Source organism: Colobus angolensis, unplaced genomic scaffold (assembly GCF_000951035.1).
Source record: "Colobus angolensis palliatus isolate OR3802 unplaced genomic scaffold, Cang.pa_1.0 Scaffold268, whole genome shotgun sequence".
NCBI classification, from domain to species: Eukaryota; Metazoa; Chordata; class Mammalia; order Primates; family Cercopithecidae; genus Colobus; species Colobus angolensis.
This window is the reverse complement of record NW_012115910.1, coordinates 325430-346307: the sequence shown is the minus strand read 5'-3', so window position 1 is coordinate 346307 and position 20878 is coordinate 325430. Positions and strand designations below refer to the sequence as shown.

Below are 20878 nucleotides of genomic sequence, written 5' to 3'. Positions count from 1 at the left end.
CACTGGATCTGCACAAAATATAAAACAGGAACTATTATTGACAGGGAAAGTGGGTGAGGTCTAGGAAAGGTAAGTCACTTGCTTAAGAACATATAGATAATAAATACTGAGAGGAAATTTAACCCCAGGTTGGTAGAACTCAGAAACCACTAATTTTTTTTAGAGATGGAGTCTCGCTCTGTCACCCGGGCTAGAGTGCAATGGCATGCTCTCAGATCACTACAACCTCCGCCTTCCAGTTTCAAGTGATTCTCCTGCCTCAGCCTCCTGAGTAGCTGGAATTACAGGCATGTACCACCACACCTGGCTAATTTTTGTATTTTTAGTAGAGACAGGCTTTCTGCATGTTGGAAGACTGGTCTCGAACTCCTGACCTTATGATCTGCCTGCCTCGGACTCCCAAAGTGCTGAGATTACAGGCATGAGCCACTGCGCCTGGCCCAGAAACCACTTTTAACTGAGAATGTGTATACTTAAAAATGTAAGGCTAGCTAGATGTTTATAACTTGCTTTGTTTCTTGAAAGATTTTCACAAGCATTGTTTTAAGTCATTATTTACATTCATTCAAACTGTAAATAGAGGTATAGAACCATAGACAAACTAAGAAATTATAGACTTTATAAAAAATTGTTGCTTTTCTCATAGTTTTGTTTTCTTTCTCTAAATAATTATCTGCTGCACAAAAATAGATATGGAAGGCAGTTACTTGGTTTTCATGCTAAAAATCCATAACAGAATTTTTAATGAGAAACACATATATTGAAATTATTAAATATCACAAATCCTGAGCTTTAACTACAGCATAATTCTGAAACAGGAAGGAGTATTCCTGAGACAGTACATTCAGCCACAACATCCTCAGCTTTTCTTATCTGGTGGCCTCTAGCTGAAGATATTTTTCACAAAGGAATGGACACATAATATTGATGCTAACTGGGTTGCTAATGAAGAAATTGAGAGGCACAGCTTAGTTTTGATCATGAGCTCATTTTAATTTCTCATAAGAGTAAAGAAAAATGAATGTAAGTGGCCATGAGTTTTGTACAGGGCATCTAAGCAGATTGTGATATTGAGGCTTCCCTTTGCCTTTCCTGTATGTTGCCTCTAGGCCAGACATTACGATTTAAAATGACATAACATGACCTCATGAATAATTTGAGGTCTAACTTTGTGAACTCCAATTACAAAGTTACAGTGAGTTCCACAGAATGAAAGCCAGATGTAAGTAATTTACATTTTAGTCATGTATAAAAGGAAGAGATAAAAGGAGAAGTGCCATCTGGAAGATTAAAACCAACAGTAGCCACGTAATGGGCAGTTAGTGTCCACATAGGTCACCTGCCTCTTTAAAATGTTTGACACTTCCAGTGGCCAGCAGTTATTCTCTCTCTACAAATTGTCTACTTTACAAAACACCAATTCTGAGAAAACAAGTTGTGTTGAGATGTAGGGACTATCTAGGATTCTAGAATCTTAAAAGACTTGTTTACCAGTGTCTAGAAAAGAGTTTGGGTGTAATTAATTTTCTTTTATGTGGTACTTTTCTTAGTAAACAACAACTTTTACTTGCTTGCCTCAAGATACTTAATGTTTTACCCTACCTTGAAAGCATTTTAGATCTTAGGATCCTGAAGAAATAAAGTATTGATTTGCTTCCGTGACACAAGTGACTAATTATGGCAGGTTCCTTATATGTAGAATGAGTGGTTTGTATTAATTGCTTATTAAATTCTATTCCAATTCTGAAATTCACACATGCTGTGAAGACACTGTACATATATGGAAAGAGGCATTATTCATGCTGCTTGTTCCGTCATTATCACATGACAGACTCTCTTGTGTCTTTTAAACTGCAACAGGGAGAGACTGATACATCCAGCAGGCCAAAGCATTGACTGGTATAATTAAGTGGAAAGCAAATATGAAAAGCTCATCTTTGGTTAGTATGAGTTAGCAGCTTTCTCCTGCACTCTTATTTTCTTCAACTGAAATAGAATTTCTTTGTGGATATTTTTTATATTGCTTCAACATTTAAAGACTCTGTACTATTTCCTTTTATTTCCTGAAGTGAGAAAAGAATTTAATCCAGGAATGAGATTGTGAGTGAAAATGTTTCTCAATACCCTGAAATATTCTTTCTTACGCAGTTTTGATCATCTGCAAAGAAAGCGTTCAAGAACACAGTAGGATACACATCGAAGGGCATGGACAGGAGCAGCTCATCTAACCCAGTGAGGATTGTCTTCCAGTTCTTTAGATGGACATTTTAAAAGTTATTTCTAAAGGAAATATCTAATTTTGTATCTTCCAGTTACTTATGAAAAAATTTTAAAGTTTACATTTGGCTCTTAAGCCTCAACTTAGGACAAACTTTGAAAGTGTGAAATGGAAAGCCTTTCTATCATGAGCCTATGGGAGTGAAATACAGTGATCTCCTTCAACTTTAAGATGGAAAAATGTCCCTGAATCCTTAGGCGAAAAGGGCATAGCCACAAAATATATAAAGACCCTCCCCCTCGCCAGTTTAGCTCTTAGTGGGTCAATTGCTCTGAAAGTTTATGTAGAAGCCTACAGACCTCACAAAGAAACAGTGTTTGAAAGAGTAAGTTAACCAAGTTTGAATATGTAAAAAAATGAATAAATATAATCTAAATATGATGCCAAAGGAACACAATGGAATGATCTCCAACAGACTGTATTATGCTCGAGGAAAGAGCATATTCAAATAAACATTCCTATTTTAGGTTTTGGGGGAAAATGTCTGAATTTTTAAGAAGCAAAATAATGATCAAAAGCTAATTAACAGGGCAAGAAAGCAATCAAAAAGTGAGATGGCAGACTTTGATTGTTGGAGCACTATCAATAGGTATTTTTTAAGAAGAGATTTGCAATTATTATTATAGGATAAGGCATCAGCAATCATTTTGGCAAAGGAGAAATGGGCAGGAAATATTTCTCTTTTATCTGGATGCAGGCAAATTTTCTTTCCTGATAATTTACTTCCAATCTTGTGGGAGAGTACAGTGTTTTACAAGGACTTATACAAAGAATTGGACCTAGTCTCAGAACTGTGATCATGTGGTATATTGAATATATTTGCTTCTTAATTAAATTTTCTCATTTCAAACTGTTAATATAGAGACAGTTTATCGTTAACAAGGCAAATGACCTATAGAAGATAATGCATACATGCTTTTTAGCACTATTTACAGTCCTTGAGATGATATAACAGATATTTAAGAAAAAAGTGTTGGTCTACATTGGCAAAACTAAAATATCTATCAGGCACTTTTCATAAGGAGAACAAAAGGTTTTTCCAATTTCATCTTTCTCCTTCCTTTCTTTCTTCCCTCCTTTCTTCTTTGTTTCCTTCATAGCTTAAATGCTTATAACTTTCTTTTAAAGTAATTCAATGGCTTATTTTACTAAAAAAGCTTTCTCACACTTTATTTTTCACACTCTTAAGCTTATTTTTATTGAACTTTTATTGTTCAGTAAAAATACTTCTTGATCAAGTACTTCTTAAAAATAGTTGAAATGCTTTGCTAAATTAATTTAGAACTCCTCTTACTTAAAATAAATGCCCTTTATATTGAGAACTGTTTTAACAGCAGATAACCTTGAGGTCAGGTCATTTCCATGACATATTTACTCATGTTTATGCTAAAGGTTGAAATAAAGCCAAAATCATGCTAGCACATTGAAAACATCCTGTTAGGCATAACACTTAAAGCATATACAAGGTTTTGTTGTTTACTTTCCAAGTAGTGCTTAGTATGGTTCAGGTGTATTAACTTGGATTATGTTTCTGTGTTCTGAACTCATTGTCCATGAATGTTTGAACACAAAGAGATTCCTTTTCTTAGAATGATAAACTTCAAAATCCCTTGCTAAATACAAGGAGGATACAGCGTCTGGTTGGCCTAAACATGAACAGATATAAAATATCTCCCATGATTGTCTCCAAATCCCATATTCTGACCCTACTTACAGTGAAAAATAAATATGTTTTCAGAAAATAAACAATATTGTGATGAAGTTATTGTGTCTTTAGTTTTCTGAGCTTTAAGTTATTGCTGCATTCAGCAATAGAAGATAAGTGATTTAAAATGCAACCACTATGTTAATTTTTTCCTGACTAGTAAAGGTATTAGGCAACTACAAATTCTTTATCTGTAAAATGAAAATACATACCCTACACTGGCTTCCTGATAGCATTGTTAAAACTAATTCATATTTCCAACTAATACTGAAAATTTGTGGTATAGTTGCATAGAAATAATAATGGGAATAAAAAATGTGTACTCTTCTTAGATGGTAAATGCTATTAATTTTGTTAAAAAGATTTAAATCCAGTAATAGTTGAGTCGTTCACATAATATACATTGTTGTTTCAGTTCTTAATAAAAAATAGAATGTACATCTCAAATCTTCACCAAGGCAGATAAGTAGATTTCTTCCACATTCTGAAACTTACTGTGATTTTTTGTGTCTAAAATAAGACTCTTTATTCACTTAGTCCCAGGGAACATTACATAATTATTGTGCTATGCAAACGAAAAGCAAATAAACAAAACAAAATCACGTAATGAAGACCTTAATGGTATGTAAAACCCCTCCCCCCTCCAAAATACATGGAAGATGAAGGAAACGAAGGCAGGAGGTATATAATTTTTTAAAAAGTAAACATAGTATGGCGGGCTTTTGTTTCGAGAAAATTCCCTTAATGCGTGACTTTTTGTACTTTTTCTCTTCTCCGTCTGCCAGCTGGAGCGATATGGCTCCTGCATGAGCTGCTTGTACTGAAGGCTGTTCAGCAAGAAATTCGTGTGAAATCGTAGCATGTGATGCTCCTGGTTGGAGCAGTTAATAACTGGTTAAGTGGCATTTCCCTAAATGGCTGTTTTCCTCGGCCCAGCCGTCTCTCCCCCATCCCATTGCTCTCCGGTCCTCAGCAATGCCCCAACTCCCTCCCGGAACCTCTCTCTCTGAGCCCCCCGCCAGCGCCGCAATCCCGCCACTGTATTGTCCTCCTCGGCACCGAGCGATCTGATCCGCCGAGCCAGAAAGACACCCGATGGGGGAGAGAAGCAAAGTGGAAAAAAACCGACGTCCCTGCTCTCCAGAAGGGAGACCCCGGCGGAGCCGCGGTGCCCTGAGCCCTCCGCGGCCGCCCGGCGCGAGCTCCCGGGCGGGGCGCTGTCCAGCGCGCACAGAGTTAAAGGCATCATCGCAGCCATTAGAGGGAAAAGTTGCGGCGCCGCGAGCCCGGCGAAGTCCTCAGCCCGCCCCACTTGCCCACTCCCCACTTCCCAAACCGGTTCCGTGTTTAGGGAGGGCAGTGATCACGCAAGCCGGAGCGGCGGGCTGACGTTGGACGAGCTGCCAGGTAGCTGGAAGCAGGCAGCCAGGCAGCCGAGACACTTCGCAGCGATTCCAGCCTGGGCTCCGCTGGAAGCCTCGCTGAATCCCAGCCAGCTGGTTCTAACCTTCCAGAATCGCAGCCCCTTCTCCCCACAGCCAGCCCTCGCAGAGCGAGCAGCAGGATGTTTGCAGTGTCGCGCCCAGGGCTCTGAGACAGAGCCTGCCATCCACTCGCACGCCTTTCTTTCAGGGCTTTTCGGCTGTTGACTACACTGATGTGACCCCCCCCTCCCTTTTTGGAATGATGGGGATCTTTTTGGCGTATGTTGGATTTGTTTTCTTTTCCGTTTTATATGTACAACAAGGGCTTTCTTCTCACGGTAAGTCTGTGCTCAATGGCAAATATACATTTGCTCGCGTGTGTGTGTGTGTGTGTTTCTTACACTCAAAAAGAATGGACAGGCAGATAGAATAAGCTTCCTAGCAAGTAACAGTGGGCTTAGGCTGTATAAATAGTGTTCTGTTTGACGATTTTCTTTAAAGTTTATTAAACTGTAGACAAGCTAGGCTGGAGAGAAAATCTAGCTGGTGCCTGACAATGAGGTGGGCTCCTCGGTGAGCACAAACACAGGGTCGATGTGGTGTGTGTGTGTGTGTGCGTGTGTGTGTGTGCTTTCTATCTGTATAAATAGTGTTCTGTTTGACGATTTTCTTTAAAGTTTATTAAACTGTAGACAAGCTAGGCTGGAGAGAAAATCTAGCTGGTGCCTGACAATGAGGTGGGCTCCTCGGTGAGCACAAACACAGGGTCGATGTGGTGTGTGTGTGTGTGTGCGTGTGTGTGTGTGCTTTCTATCTGTGTGCATGCACAGGGTAGCCACTCATGCATACATAATCATCACAAACAAACACAAGGCTGGATATGGGGACTCTCCATTACCAGTCCCTCTTCCTTGTGTAGTGACAATGAGGTGGGCTCCTCGGTGAGCACAAACACAGGGTCGATGTGGTGTGTGTGTGTGTGTGCGTGTGTGTGTGTGCTTTCTATCTGTGTGCATGCACAGGGTAGCCACTCATGCATACATAATCATCACAAACAAACACAAGGCTGGATATGGGGACTCTCCATTACCAGTCCCTCTTCCTTGTGTAGTCAGACTGGGCTTAGAGTTTCCCTTTTCTAGGTCCGTGTGACTCCTTTTGTATGTGTGTTTATCAAAGGACAGACTCCTCTGAGGACCCATAAAAATCCACAACTTGCATGACAAGCAGCAGCAGTCTGCTGAACCCGATTGTTCAGGACTTCGTGGGCTGCAGTGGTCGTTTCAGCACCATGAACAGATCACATCTCTGCTGCCAAAAGACTGCATCACTTCTGCAAGCAGAAATGCCATACTCCTTCTGCCAGCTAGAATAGAAAAGTCCTTTTCCGATCAGAATGTCTCCTTAATAGCTTCCCTGTTTTAGGTATAAATACAGTTTCATATCACTAGAGATTATTTTTGGGATTTCATAAAATGTTGAAAAGAGACCATGTCTCTCTTTAAAACGGGGGTGAGGTGAGGGGGGGAGGAGTGCATCCACCCCAAATCATTTCTGCAGTCCTCACAGCCCTCCTCTCCGTAAGTGTGCATTGTGGTTGTGCATTTCCATTGGCCATACAAATCTTTCCAAGACTACTTTTAGGGAACCATCAGCTCTTTGCAAAGTGCCCCTTAGATAAGATAAGAACAACCATGTTGGTAACAAGATAAGAGCATTGCATGTTCAAGAAATGCCTTTAGGGGGAAGGAAACATTATATTTTTGTGAGTTTCACCATGGTTTCATGAATCATGCAAACTAGCAGTGTCAAGGTTGGTAACCAAAAGGCTGAGAAACATCGCCATAGTGACTTCTAAATAATACTTAATCTGAACTCAGCCTAGATGTGTGATCATTACATCCTAGGATGTATGGCAGTTCAAAATACAGTGACTTGATGGGAACAAATAAAGGTTAATTTGGAGAGAAGGAAACATACACAGTTTATAAAGTGTGCAACTTGTTTCACTGCTGCAGGCGTGTTTCACTGGTGTTGCTAATAACTGTTTTGCTGTATCAGGAATGTGCATTTTGACAGATAATCATGATCTACTCTGATACATGAAACATCCAGTTAGTGGTAGATTGTTTAGAAACTTAGAGGCAAGAGACTCTCCTCATATATCAACTTGACAGATTCTCTAAATTGTATCTCACTAACTCTCTCAGTAAATTTTGCGGAATACTGCAATCTGACAAAAGGTATTTGGATCTACCTGCGGGGATCTTGGCTAACAGAGTTATTGGCAAGCTTGTTAACCTTTCCATTATCTGGATTTGATCAACAACATAGTGATTTAGGTATGATACCAAAAGTTAGACAGGAAAGAGGCAAAGGAAGGGGGCTGGGGGAACCAGACGAAGCCGAGGATGTAAGAGAGGGGTTTTGTCGTTATTTAAGTCCAGGAAAAATGCAGCGAGCTCTCAAGGAAAGAGACTCTGGCAAGAGGGGTGTGGATATTCCAAAAGGATGCCTTTCTGTTTTGCAGCAAAATTTACCGAGTTTCCGCGGAACGTGACGGCGACCGAGGGGCAGAATGTGGAGATGTCCTGCGCCTTCCAGAGCGGCTCCGCCTCGGTGTATCTGGAGATCCAGTGGTGGTTCCTGAGGGGGCCGGAGGAAATGGAGCCCGGGGCCGAGGGGGCCGGCGCGCAGGTAGCGGAGCCCGCCGACCCCGCGTCTCCCCTTCTTTTGCCGGGTCCTCAGGGTGTCCGGCCCGAGACTGAGGGCCGAGGTGCTGCCTGGGCACCCCTGGGGATCCGCCTGGTTCTGTGGAAGCGAGTGACCCCCAGGGCTTCCAGGGAGGGAGAGGGAATTTGTCCTGGGGACGCGAAGTTAAAACCCAGAAGGAACTCCTGCTGCCCATTTTCTTCCTGTTAAACCGGGAAGCGCCTCCTCCTATAAGTTCTGGTTCTTAGGAAGATGCCCGCCTTGCCCCTACCGCGCTGCCACTTCCCGGGACATCCGCGAGCCCCTTTCCAGGACGGAAGGAGGGGGAGGGGAATCGGTGGGCGGTGGGCGGCCTCCACCCCCCGCCCCACCCCCTCTCCCTTCTCGGGGCACAAGGCACCATCTGGGACTCCAGTCCCCGGGCTGAACAACCAGAGAACCAGAGCGGCCAGCTCCTCTCACCTCCAAATCTGACAGATACGTGGGGTGTCGGGAAAAGAGAGAGAGAGAAGGAAAGGGGAAAATGGAGGAGGGAGAGAGGGAGAGAAGAAAGGGGGAGACCGGGAGAGGCACAGAGAAGGAGAAAGAGACGGAGAGAGGGAGGGGGAAAAAGGGAAGAGAGGGAAGGGAAAGAGAAGGGAGGGAGAAAGAAGGTAGAAGAGGAGAGAGGGAAGGGGAAAAGAGGGAGAGAGGGAGTGAGGAGAGGGAGAGAGAGAAGGGAAAGGGGAAGGAGGGAAGGGAGAATTGGAGTGGGGAGGGGAGAAGGAGAGGAGGAGAGGAAGAAAGAAAGGGGGGAGGAGGAAGGGGTGGGAAACAGGGAAGGGGAGACGGGAAGAGAGAGTGAAGGGGAAAGAGAGAGAGGGAAGGGGGAAAAGGGAGAGGGAAGGGAAAGAGAACGGGAAGGGGGGAAAAGGGAGAGAGGGAAGGGAAAGAGAGGGGAGGGAGAGAGAAAGGAGAAGAGAGGGAGAGAGGGTAGGGGAAAAGGAGGCGGGCGGGGGGGAGAGGGAGAGAGAGAAGGGGAGGGGGAAGGAAGGCAGAGAGGTTTGAAGTAGAAAGGAGAAAGAAAGGAGTAGAGGGAGAAAGAAGGGGGAGAGAGGGAGAAAGGTAAGAGAGGGGGAAGGTGTGGGAGAGGAGAGAGAATGAGAGGCGGAAGGGGGGAGGAAGAGACGGAGAAGGAGAGAGATGGGGGAGACAGGGCACAGAAGGGAGAGAGGGAGGGAGAGGGAAGGGACAGAAGGAGGGAGAGGGAAAGGAGAGGGATGGAAAGGAAGAGAGGGAGAGAAGGGAGAGGGAGTAGAGAAGGGGCAGAGAGAAGAGAGAAGGAGGAGAGTGGAGAAGGGAAAGAAGAGAAGACAGGAAGCAGGAGAGAAAGGACTACGGGAGTGGGGAGCATGGAGGGGACGGAAGGTGACTTGGGAAGAGGCAGGAGAGAGGGTGGGGAGGTGGGAAAGGAGGGGGAAAAAGGAGGAGAAGAGGAAAAGGAAAATAGTGGGAGGAGGGGAGAAGGGAAGGGGGTCCGGGCGAGAAGGGAGACCTAGTTGAGCGGGAGGCGGAGCCCCTGCGAGCCAGCAAGAGAATCTGCGGCCAGGACCCCGAGGCGGGACGGCGGGCGGGATGGCAGCCGGGGCAAAGGCGCGGAAATTCGTCCCAGGGCACTTCACCCTCACTCACGCGGGCTCCCCACCCCCGGCGCCTGCGCCACCTCCGGGCCAGCGTCCGCACGGGTCAACCCGCGAAAAAGACCCTGCGGCTCCCGGCCCAACCTCCGGAGCGCAGCCTCCGAGCGGCGGGGACAGCGCCAGGACGGTTCCGGGGACAGCGCCGGGAGGCGCAGGGGACAGCATGGGGACGGCGCGGGGACGGTGTAGGGTAGACCGGGGACAGCGTGGGCGCGGTGCGGTAGGGGCCTGGACGGGGGTGACCACGCCCCTGGTCGCTCCCCTGTCCCCAGGTCATCCTGACGGCCCTGCCCGGAGCCGCGAAGGCTGTGCTCGCGTGGGGGCTGGCGGTCGGGCGGGCCTGGCGCGGGACTGAGCGTTCGCTCCTTGCCCGCAGGTGGAGCTCTTGCCAGACAGAGACCCGGACAGCGACGGGACCAAGATCAGCGTGAGTGCGGGGGCGCGCCGGGGGCCGCGGGCCCAGGCCCGGGACGCACAGCCCTTCCCTGTCCCCGAGAAGGCGGCTTGCCAGCGCTGCAGGACAGCCGGGTGCCCCTTGTTTGCCTCACTAGATACATACAAATGGAAGCACGTTTAGAATCCCTAAAGAAAATTACATATTTTAGTCACGTAAATATCTAAACATTCTAGAGAATCGTTTGCTATCCAGAGAGGTTGTGTGACACTTTCTTTCATTGCTTTTTGTAACTTACCTAACAGTAAGAGTAAATACAATGCTAACATCTATTCAAAATTATGGAAATAATTATATTTCAGTAGAAAGTAAAACACTAGCAGAGGAAAATATTTTTAGGGAGAAAAATATAAAGCATCCAACAGGATACTGAAATTGTGATTAAATTAAACAACTAAATTTTGAATGTCACTTTAATGCATGGAATGTATTTCCAGTGCTGTTATTCAGAATCATATAAATATAATGCCAAAAGCCAATATAAATGTAAAACCATTATTATAGGAGCTTGACCTATTGAAAATGTAAACTTACGGTTCCACTCTATTGCTTATTACTTTTAATAAGTGTGCGTAAAATTTAAAAAATGAAAGTCTTATTTTTTTACTCTACCTCAAATGAAGCCACATAGCACCAGTTAATATTAATAATACTGTTTCATTTGATAAATAGAAACGAAACAGTTATGTAATACAAAAGGAAGAAATCTGTTAAGCATAAACATATCGTTATTATTTGTTTTTAGAAATCTAAAATCCCAATGACCTACATTTTAAAAGAAAATGTATTTTAAGGCTCTTACAATAGCATAAAGTGGTAGAAGATTGGAGTTGCATCATAACTAAAAATGTACAAATATATTGTACATAGAATCTAATTCTGAGATCTAAATGTGTAATCTCAACATGGAAGAAAAAATGAGAAAGATGAAATATCAACCATAAACTCTGATTTAAAACTCATAAAATTACTGACTTTTTAGAATACTTCAATTATTCTTATATCACAGAAACTGCTGTTTTCCTACAATATTAGAAAAGCTTTATTGGTGAAATCTAGTTTTTTCTCAATTATTTTATTTTTCACATACATATATAACTAGATAGATTGCTTGGTGACTATTCTTCCTTCAGCCTTCACCCATCCCCCTATCATCTAAAGGCCAGTAACAAAAACAGTCTCATACATCCTGACCTCTGATGCATACAATGAGAAACATGATTACACACACAACTGTTGATGGTATTACCTATGCCAATAGTGCATAAAAGTTAATGAGTGGGAGAGAGTTTTAGACACAAACTGAGGCAGAAAGTAGTTTGTTCCCTGTTTACCCACTGTGTGACCTTGAACATATGTTCTCAACCAACAGTTATTAACTTTGAATGCCCATGAGACTTGTTATAAATTACTGATATAAGCTCCACCCTCTAGAGGTGCAGACTTAATATTTCTGTATTACTCCACATGACAGTATTTTTAACAGCACCCCAGGTGATTCTAATGTACACTCAGTGTTGAAAATCACTGACCCAAACACCCCAAACCTCAGTTTACTCAACTATAAAATGGGATAATAATATAAAGACTCTAGCTACCTCAAACTTTATTAGAAGATTTAACCCAGAATAAGTGTGGAAGTATTCATTTCCATTTTTATAGTATTAGTGTATTTATATGTAATTTTATATACACTTAAACCCATAGGGTTCAATTGTTGGAAATTATTTGTATATATACCTCTATATGTAAAAACAGATGAGTGCTTCTCAGGTTTTTCTAATAATTTATGGCTGTTTGAAAGTGTAGTGTAGTGGCCATTAGCAGAAAAAATAACTTTTGGCCTCCTTCATTTCTTTTCTGTATCTTTCAAAATCAACCAAATTCTTGAATCCCAAATGTCTTATGAAACCTATAATTGTCTCAGTTATGAAGAACACGTGATTATGTATTAAACCTAACTGTTCTGACAAAGATGCTTACATATATAATATGATATATAATTGAAAATCATATATTATATCTAGTATATCTATCAGATATCTGATCTTGCTATTAATCTGGAATAAAACTTATTAGAAGAAATAAGAAAGCCAATTTCAATTTTGAAAATCAAACCAATGTTTTATCGATGGCATCCCAAGTCCCTGTAGCATAAAGTCCCTATAATGGCATGGGATACATACTTTGAGCAACAAGACTTCAGGTGATAGGAAGCTGTACCCCCAAGTCATGCCACCCCATGACTAAAGGCAAGACTGCATACAAAATTTAAGAAGAAAAAATATTAATATCCAAGTTCGTTAACAGCAGCTTTAGTAGTCATCCCAGTGTGGGGATACAAGTGCATTCTCACTCAAACCCATGACCAACAAAATATTTTTGTGATGTCTCAGTGTTGTGGGGGTTAGTTTATAGCCCACAGGGAAGGAAAGAGGTTGTTTCACCTATAGAGTTGGCCTTATTGGTTTGTGCTTCATTGAACTGAGTTAAGCAGGGAAAGGCCAATCCCATGATGGAAAAATGACAGAGCTGCTACTGGCATGTGGACAATGAGGGGCATATGGCTGACAGAATCTGGCACTGGCTGCATTGAACTAATTATCCCCTGAGTCTGCAAGTGCAGTGGTTGGTGGAATAGGATAACCAAGGCTTTTGGATGTGATGTTAAGAAAATAAAAAGCTCCTTCACTATGGCTATGGGGCCATTAAGACCCTTTAGCTTTCCAATGTTAGCAAGCTCAGGGGAAAAAAATGGGAACAAAATCATTGATGCAGCACTTTATTTTTTTTTTACCTGCAATTTTTCAGACAGTGAAAGTCCAAGGCAATGATATCTCCCACAAGCTTCAGATTTCCAAAGTGAGGAAAAAGGATGAAGGCTTATACGAGTGCAGGGTGACTGATGCCAACTACGGGGAGCTTCAGGAACACAAGGCCCAGGCCTATCTGAAAGTCAATGCCAACAGCCATGCCCGCAGAATGCAGGCCTTCGAAGCCTCTCCCATGTGGCTGCAAGATATGAAGCCCCGCAAGAACGTCTCCGCAGCTGTCCCCAGCAGCATCCATGGCTCTGCCAACCAACAAACGCACTCCACCTCCAGCCCTCAAGCGGTAGCCAAAATGCCCAAACAAAGTCCACAATCAGGTATGGAAACCCATTTCGAGCCTTTTATTTTACCATTCACAAACCCTCCACAGAAAGGTCAGTTGTATAGAGTAGACAGATTTGTGAATGATGGTTTTTAAAATCGGAGACCTAGTTCAGTGCAAGTGATTATGAGAGGTGACTGCTAAGCCTGCACCGATTCACTCAGAGCTCGAAGCATGTGGGTGCACCCCGTGAGTCCCCTAGTGGTGCTGCATTTCCAGGGCATCTGAGAGCTGGACTCTGGTTTTTTTCCTTTCTGTATTTACACATTATAAGAACAATAAATCATGTAATGTTGGTTACATTACAAATGCATGTTCATTTTCTCTACAGATTTATGTGTCGATAATGACCCAAATTAAGAGGCTTTCACTTAATCAAAATGTAAATGAGAGAGACATGCCATATCATGCATTTTCAGCGACCCATAGCTCTAAGCAGGACTATTCTCCAAGTCCTCCAAGCAGGACTATTTGATTTTGAAGGAGAAACCTCAGCTGCCTGTGATGATGATAATGGAAGGACAGAGGGGGGATTGAAGACAGTAAGTGGTGCAGAGATAAGGCAACTCCTGCGAATGTGCCTTCCAGGCCAATTTAGAAGCTTAGTCACAGGATTCTGAAGGCAGCTGTGCAAGTTAAAGCTGTTCTGAATGGCATTAATGTATGCAGTCATTCAGCCAATGGAAATGCATAGAAGTTTTAACCTTGATGTGGGATAAAGTCTTTGTGGAATGAGCAGAATCCTACACAACCCCGCGGCCATCACGCTTTCCTCAAACACATGACATGGGGTGAAGGGAGCACAAACATACCGACTTCATCCTTCTTTAAGTTTTTCCCTTTATATTTTATCACTGAAGAAGTATGGATGCTACCATCAGTAATGGAAAATTACATTGCTAATATTATTTAAGACCTCTTCAGTCATTAAATTAAAAAGTCTGATTACTTCACCAGGATGATTTCTGAGATCTCATCTCATATCATCCTGAATACGTACACACACACACACACACACACACACACACACATCTCAGAAATCATCCTAATCAAATGTAGACTTTAATATATATATCAAATATATATACATGTAGAAATACATATAGGTTTGTATCTTTAAGTCCTTGCTTGTGAACAATGCTTTTAAATGTTTTTAAAATACTGTATGCCAAAATAGGTTTTCTGTTAATGCTTTACTTCCTAATGGATGTGATTTGCATATTTGTAGGGCACTTGGATTAGGCTTCTCTGAGTTTGCCCTGCCTTATAATGTAGATGAGCAACTCTCCTGGCATGCCTTGGTCATTGCAATTTATGTCAGTCTGATGAATAGATGGCTTAGCCTCTGTGAAGCCCAATGTGTGTGGATTTGTCTAATTTTTTTCTTTATCATCTTTTCTGTTTCCCAAATTAAAGGACAAACTAATATAGCTGGAACATATGTGTGTGTATCTATACACACAAAACACACAGGTATAAGCTAAATTATAATGGTAACCAAATGATGGTTACAACTTTGTGACTATTATTTCAGGAAGATTTCTTCACATTATCAGAAAAGAAGTTAGACACTACAGGCAAAATTACAGAGTAAACTAAGCAGACAGTTTACAACCTAATTAGCAAGAACTCCAATCATGGAAGTGAAATTATTAATATTATCCTACATAGACTGTTCCAAGTTAGATGTCATCAATCTGTTCGGCAGAATAAAATCAGACAGCTTATCTATTCCAAGTGAAGAATTCCAAGGGTACAGTGAAATGCTTTATCTATTTCTAGAATATTTTCTTAGCTTTTGGGGTTTAATAATGCAATCTAAAACTATCTATTTATTTTATTTTAATATCTCTTAGCGCTGTGATTAGTGCTAAATGATAAACTCTAGATCTCTTCTAACAATTTTCAAATGAAAATTACTGCTCTTTTCTCATCCCATTACCAGCCTTGCTGTTAGATACAAAATTGCTTTTTCCAGAGTTAAAGATAGAAGGAGAGAAACAAATGACTCATGAAATTTATATTCATTAAAAGTCCTGTTCACTAAAAGTATCTGCTTGTATCAAAGAGTAACCTGAAATATCTCAAAATATTTAATTTCAATATTTCCAACCAGTGAATACTGGATAATATTTTTATATACTTCTATCGACATTTTCTAATTTCTATTTCAGAAGCTGGGGCAGCCCAGCCACTGACTTATGTGTAAGTTCCTATACTTGCACAATTATTATATATAATTCAGTATCTGAGGTGGATATTTATATATTATATTCACTGTAATACCCACATCCTGATTTATGATTTTTGCCTTAAAATTTTCAGATTATATTCAAATAAAGCTTATTTCAATATCCATGTTTCATTTATTCATTCATTTATTCACCTTCCATCCCTCCCAGGAACTCACATACCAAGCATAGGGACACAAACATGGAAGACACACTTCTTCTCCTCAAGGAGTTTGTATTTTAGTTTGCAAGAAAACAAAATATTTGTACATTCCATTTATCATGCATCTTTATTTCATTATTCTGTGAAAGGCAAGATGTGGTGAAGGCACAAAAATCAAAATCTTACTTTTGGAAGTCAATAGCTATATTGTACTAGCCTTTTATCTTTTATTGTTTGACACAAAGAGGCATCCTTCATCTATGGTATATGGGACACTGTCATATCAACCTCTGTCACAAAAAGCTGGCCTGTTTGACCCTTTATTTTCATCATAATCTTTGACTTAATTGACTAAATTATTTAAACTGAAGCACTTACCTCTTAATTGATACTATTTTTCTGTCGAATTTCTGTTTTATGAAGGAAAACATATTAGCTGAAAATAATTTTACATAAAATCTTCAAATTTTCATACAATTAATTTAACCAGTTTTTCTAGAGCAGAGATTTACATGAGTAGAGGAAGATGGAAAAGATAGTCTATGACTATCTACCTATCACAAGATAAAGCTAACTATTATTTAAGGTATTTTCCAACAGTTTTTGAGCATGTGACTTTCCCCTCCCACTTAAAATTGCTTCTTTTTTATCTTTGTGAATCCTTTACTTGTAAAATTATTTGAATTCTACCTCCACTTTGTGATCAACAATTAAAACAAAATATTGAAGCAAAATGGTTAGGCAAACAGATAAACAAAACTTGGCTGTTGCAATCCCTTTAAAGTTTGCCGTCTTCAATTGTTCTGAACACTCTCCGGTTTTGTGTACCATGACCAACTTAGATCATATCAAACCTATTTCCCTCTGCCCACTTTTTTTGGCTCTATTTGCAAGAAGCTTATCAAGAGAGGATGCCAATAAATATGATGTTATCAGGAAAGCAATACATAAAGTTAGAAGCAGAAGAAATGTTCTATAGATGTTCTGAGAAGGTGAATTCTTGCTTCTTGCTGGAGGAGTCAGGGAGGGCAACCTGGATGAAGGGGCTTGGAGGATAGGGAGAGCTCACACAAGCAAATATGGTGAAGAAAGGCCTTTCGGAGAGGAGGGTGGCACCAAGCATAACTGACTGTGGAAGTCCCAGGATCCTGACCAGGATGGGGTGGTTTAGGTCCCTCTTTGCAGAGCACACAGGACTCAATGCCACTCCACTGTGCCCCCAAATACCCCAATATACTAAGCCATTCTCTACTTGTTTCTTCCTGTCTCATCCAGTGTCTCCAATCCTTCCAGAAGTCAAACATCTCCTCCACAGACCACCTCTACCAGTCCTTCCTTTCTTCTCTCTGTCTTCATTTTTTCCCACTGACCCCTTCCCCACCTTCCCAAGGTCACACAGAACTGTGAAGCAGCTTCCTGCTCCTCCTCCCCAACCTGGCCGTGGATCAACCCCTGGTGTGCAGAGCTGCGTGCTGGCTCCTCCAGGTCAATTGCCCAGGTCACTCGTACTCCCAACGCTGTCATGCAAGTCACTGGTGTCTCCTGCTTCCAATTCCCCGCCCTCTCACATCTCAGCCTTCCCAGTCTCTAGGTGACCTTTCTCCCTTGATCACTCTTTCCTGACACTCTTACTTCTCTTCTCTTTGCTGGCTGGTCCCCTATTTACTGGCTCCTAGCATTGCCCTTTCTCCTTTATTGGCCTCCCCCACTAAATTCCTCTCTTAAATATAGTTCTTTTCCCATTGTCAACTCCCTGATGTTCTCATCCACTTCCATGGTTTTGACTGCTAAATTTTCTTAGAAAATTGTTCCATTCACCTTTGTACTTCTGACTCATTTCTGTAGATCCAGACTCATATTCACTCTTGTCCCCAAAGCATCTACATATATGTCCTGCAAGAACTGTGGCAGAGTAAGAATGTCTGCACACTTGTCTCCATCTCACCCAATGAAGCCTATTTTCCTTCCCCTGAGCACTGGCTGGCCTGTGACCACTCTGCCCAATAAAGTATGAAGAAGTGAGCTCTACCAATTATAGACCTATCCTTTACAGGGGCAGGCAGTACCTGCTGAGCCCTCCTGGAGGCCAGCCACTGTGGAGGCAGTGCAGCCACCTTACTGAGTGACGCTCAGCCATGGCCCTTGGTGTGCAAGCCTGGAAGCAACCCTGGGTATCCAGCCATTCCAGCCTTCCTCCAGTCACAGCTCCAGTGGCTGTCTCATTGCAGCACGAGGGAGCCCAAGTGAGCACTGCCCAGCTAAGCACAGACAACACGCAGAACAGACAGATGATGATCTCCTGTCATTTTAAGGCACTAGGTTGTAGTGAGGTTTGTTTCTTGGTAGATACTCAGATAAGACATCTAAAACTCAAATATTCAAAACTGAATTTATCTTAGCTTTCTCACTAGAAAGAAATGTTCTTCCTCCTATGACCCCAAACTGTTTTAATAGCATTCATCACAGTCATTGGTCTTGAGGAAGCCTTGAAAATGTTCTCATCTCTTCTGTCAGTTGACACACTGAATTGTCCTAGTAATTGTCTCCCTAAAACATCCTTGAGAAACTGCATCTTTTCTGTTCTAACCAATACTGGTTTATTGTCAACACAGGCTCTTTTCATTTTCCTAATCTAATCCAATCTATTCCAATAAGAATTTCTTGTTTTAACTCTAATACAAGGGACATATCACAACAAAGCATGTATGAAATGATTATTATTTTCAAAGTGCCAACATTAGTTTTTGTAGTCTAACTCCAGCCTTGTTTCTTCTGAGTTACTAATCTCATTCAGTCTTTCCATTTGGTATTGCAGGAATGTTTTCAGATATTTTGTTACCTCTATGGCTTTGCAAATGCTGTTTCCTTTCCCTATTTGCTGAGTTCCTACAAAAATGAAAACTCCTTTATTAAAGCTTTCCCCTTTTCTCTTTGTCAGAATTGGTTACTCATCAAGTTCTCAGCAATTTGTTTATACTTACTTTGAAGCCCTCACTGTGCCTTGTGTTGTTGAACCTTTAGTGCTGAAAGTCACACATTCTGGAAAACCTCTTAGTTTTAAGCAAACCGGGACAGTTGATCACCCTAACTATAACTTCTTGGCTACAAATATCGTGACTTGCTTTTGCAGTTCCTGTATGTGCCCTGAACAAGTGGGGCTCATGTTCTTTTTTTTTTTTTTTGTATAATTATGTTTTCGTAATTAGATAATTTTGCCACTACTCCAGAACTGATCAAGACTCCCAAACAGTGTTTCTGAAAGTGAGTCGTGCAGCCTACCTATGCCAGACTCATCAGGGACCTTATTAAAAATTTATATTCCAGGACTCCACCCAGTGCCTACTGAACCAGCATGATTGTAGAACCAGAAATAAGCATGCTATGTTCCAAAAGTTAAAAGAATCATCAGCTTTTTGAAGTTTTTCAGAGTAAAAAAAATTTCTTATCATTTACTATGAGATATATATCTGTATATCTATCTGTGTCATGCTACAAAATTCTTTTTTTAGAGGCTCTGCTCTGTTGCTCTTATTGTTTCCAGTGTTGGGGTGGACTTTTGTGAATCTGTTCACTCCTGTGATCAACAGCTGGTATTTGTAAGGAAACTGGCTGCAGTGAAGGTGGTACTTGTGTCTCCATGTGTGGAGTCTGTAGTAGTTCAGCAGGAATGCTGATTCTCTGAACTCCGAAATACAATTATTGTGTGTTCACCGTGATATGAACCTGACTGTTAAGAGGCAGCTGCTGCAACAGCTGCCAGGAGCCCAGAGTGGCCACATTCAGCAGGATTCATCTTAACACAGGATGTCAAAGCCATTGGGAAGAGGGAGATGAGGGGCTGAGGGTCTTTGCAGGAAGATTGCTTGTCTCATTTAATATGTGAGTAAATGATACACTGCTTTGAGGTAGAGTCAGTCATATAATTCAGCCCTTACTGCTGATTTTTGTTTAAATGATCCAACTTGGCTGCTTACACAGGTTAAATTAATTTGATCATTGTAATTCTATCATATAAATGGCAACTATGTAAATCAAGTGTCTATGAATAAGACGAAAAATAGATATGAGGGAATGGTTTGGATAATACAGGCCGAAGAATCTGCTAGGGCTATATTTGAACCAGAATTATGTAGATTAAGATTCTATACTGGTTAAATTCTCCTGCAAACCATATTTAATTTTACTCATTGAAGTTCAGAACTATTTGGGCCTAGAATATCAAGGCCCAGCTGTAGGTTGGATGGGCTTTTCCATTCATAACTGGCCACAAGGAGGCTTGCTTGTGACTACTAGTTCCTCTGTAGTTAAGGAGACATGAAACGGAATTTGCCAATGTACATATGAAGATTGGCACTTAATAATCCCTGAATAAACGGTGGCTAGTTGCTGTAAAAATATGACTATTATTGCATATGCTTATGTACCATTATCAGCAATGAAATGATTAGAGTTAATGGTTTTTTACCACCTGGTTCTTCTAGGCAAATATTTTCCTTCCTGAGTGTGTGGAAGTGATGGGTTAAGGAAGGAAGACTAGATCTCCATTTCTGGCTTAGGTTTTGTGGTTTATAATTTCAGAGCTTTCTTTTTTTTCTTCTGTCACAATGCCATTAATTGATGATAAATTTTCCTCTAAAGAAACAACATATTAGCCACCAGCTGTCTTGCCCAAGGTTGTAACTAGATCTTTATTATAAAACATGATAAAATTCCAAAGTATTTTTAAGAATTTAAACTGCAACCTGAATAAATAACAAGTATTCGAAAGCCATAATTATACAAGCTGGTGTTCATCTTAATTAAATTCAAGTTTTCAAAAAAAGTTTTCTGAGTTTTTAAAATCACAAAGTAATTAGTAATACATCTGAAAACATAAACAAGTTAGAGTATTATTTAAAGACTTGAAAAGAGACAAAAATGAAATAGGAATATAAATTAATAATAAAAATTTCATAGTTTATGGTACCAGGTAGACATAGATTTGATTCCTAGATTTGCTATCTAGCAGCATGTTACTTTGGGTGAGCTGCTCACAAAATCTCTCTGAACCTCAAAATCTTATGTATAAAACTGATATGG

The 20878-nt window shown here is 41.2% G+C and overlaps 1 protein-coding gene across 4 annotated transcripts in view; it reads left to right on the top strand.

Moving 5' to 3' along the window:
* Positions 1 to 5258: 5258 nt before the first annotated feature.
* VSTM2A (V-set and transmembrane domain containing 2A) overlaps positions 5259 to 20878 on the top strand; it is a 28213-nt gene continuing 12593 nt past the window's right edge. For 2 of the 4 annotated variants that reach the window (XM_011947517.1, XM_011947518.1), the window contains exons 1-4: positions 5259 to 5745; positions 7938 to 8104; positions 10175 to 10225; positions 13064 to 13400. In XM_011947517.1, coding sequence (XP_011802907.1) covers positions 5667 to 5745; positions 7938 to 8104; positions 10175 to 10225; positions 13064 to 13400 — 634 coding nt within the window. In that variant the 5' untranslated portion in view covers positions 5259 to 5666. Of the gene's footprint in view, positions 5746 to 7524; positions 7651 to 7937; positions 8105 to 10174; positions 10226 to 13063; positions 13711 to 17074; positions 17285 to 20878 lie in introns of those variants that run through there. The other 2 variants (XM_011947516.1, XM_011947519.1) reach the window with 2 other exon arrangements.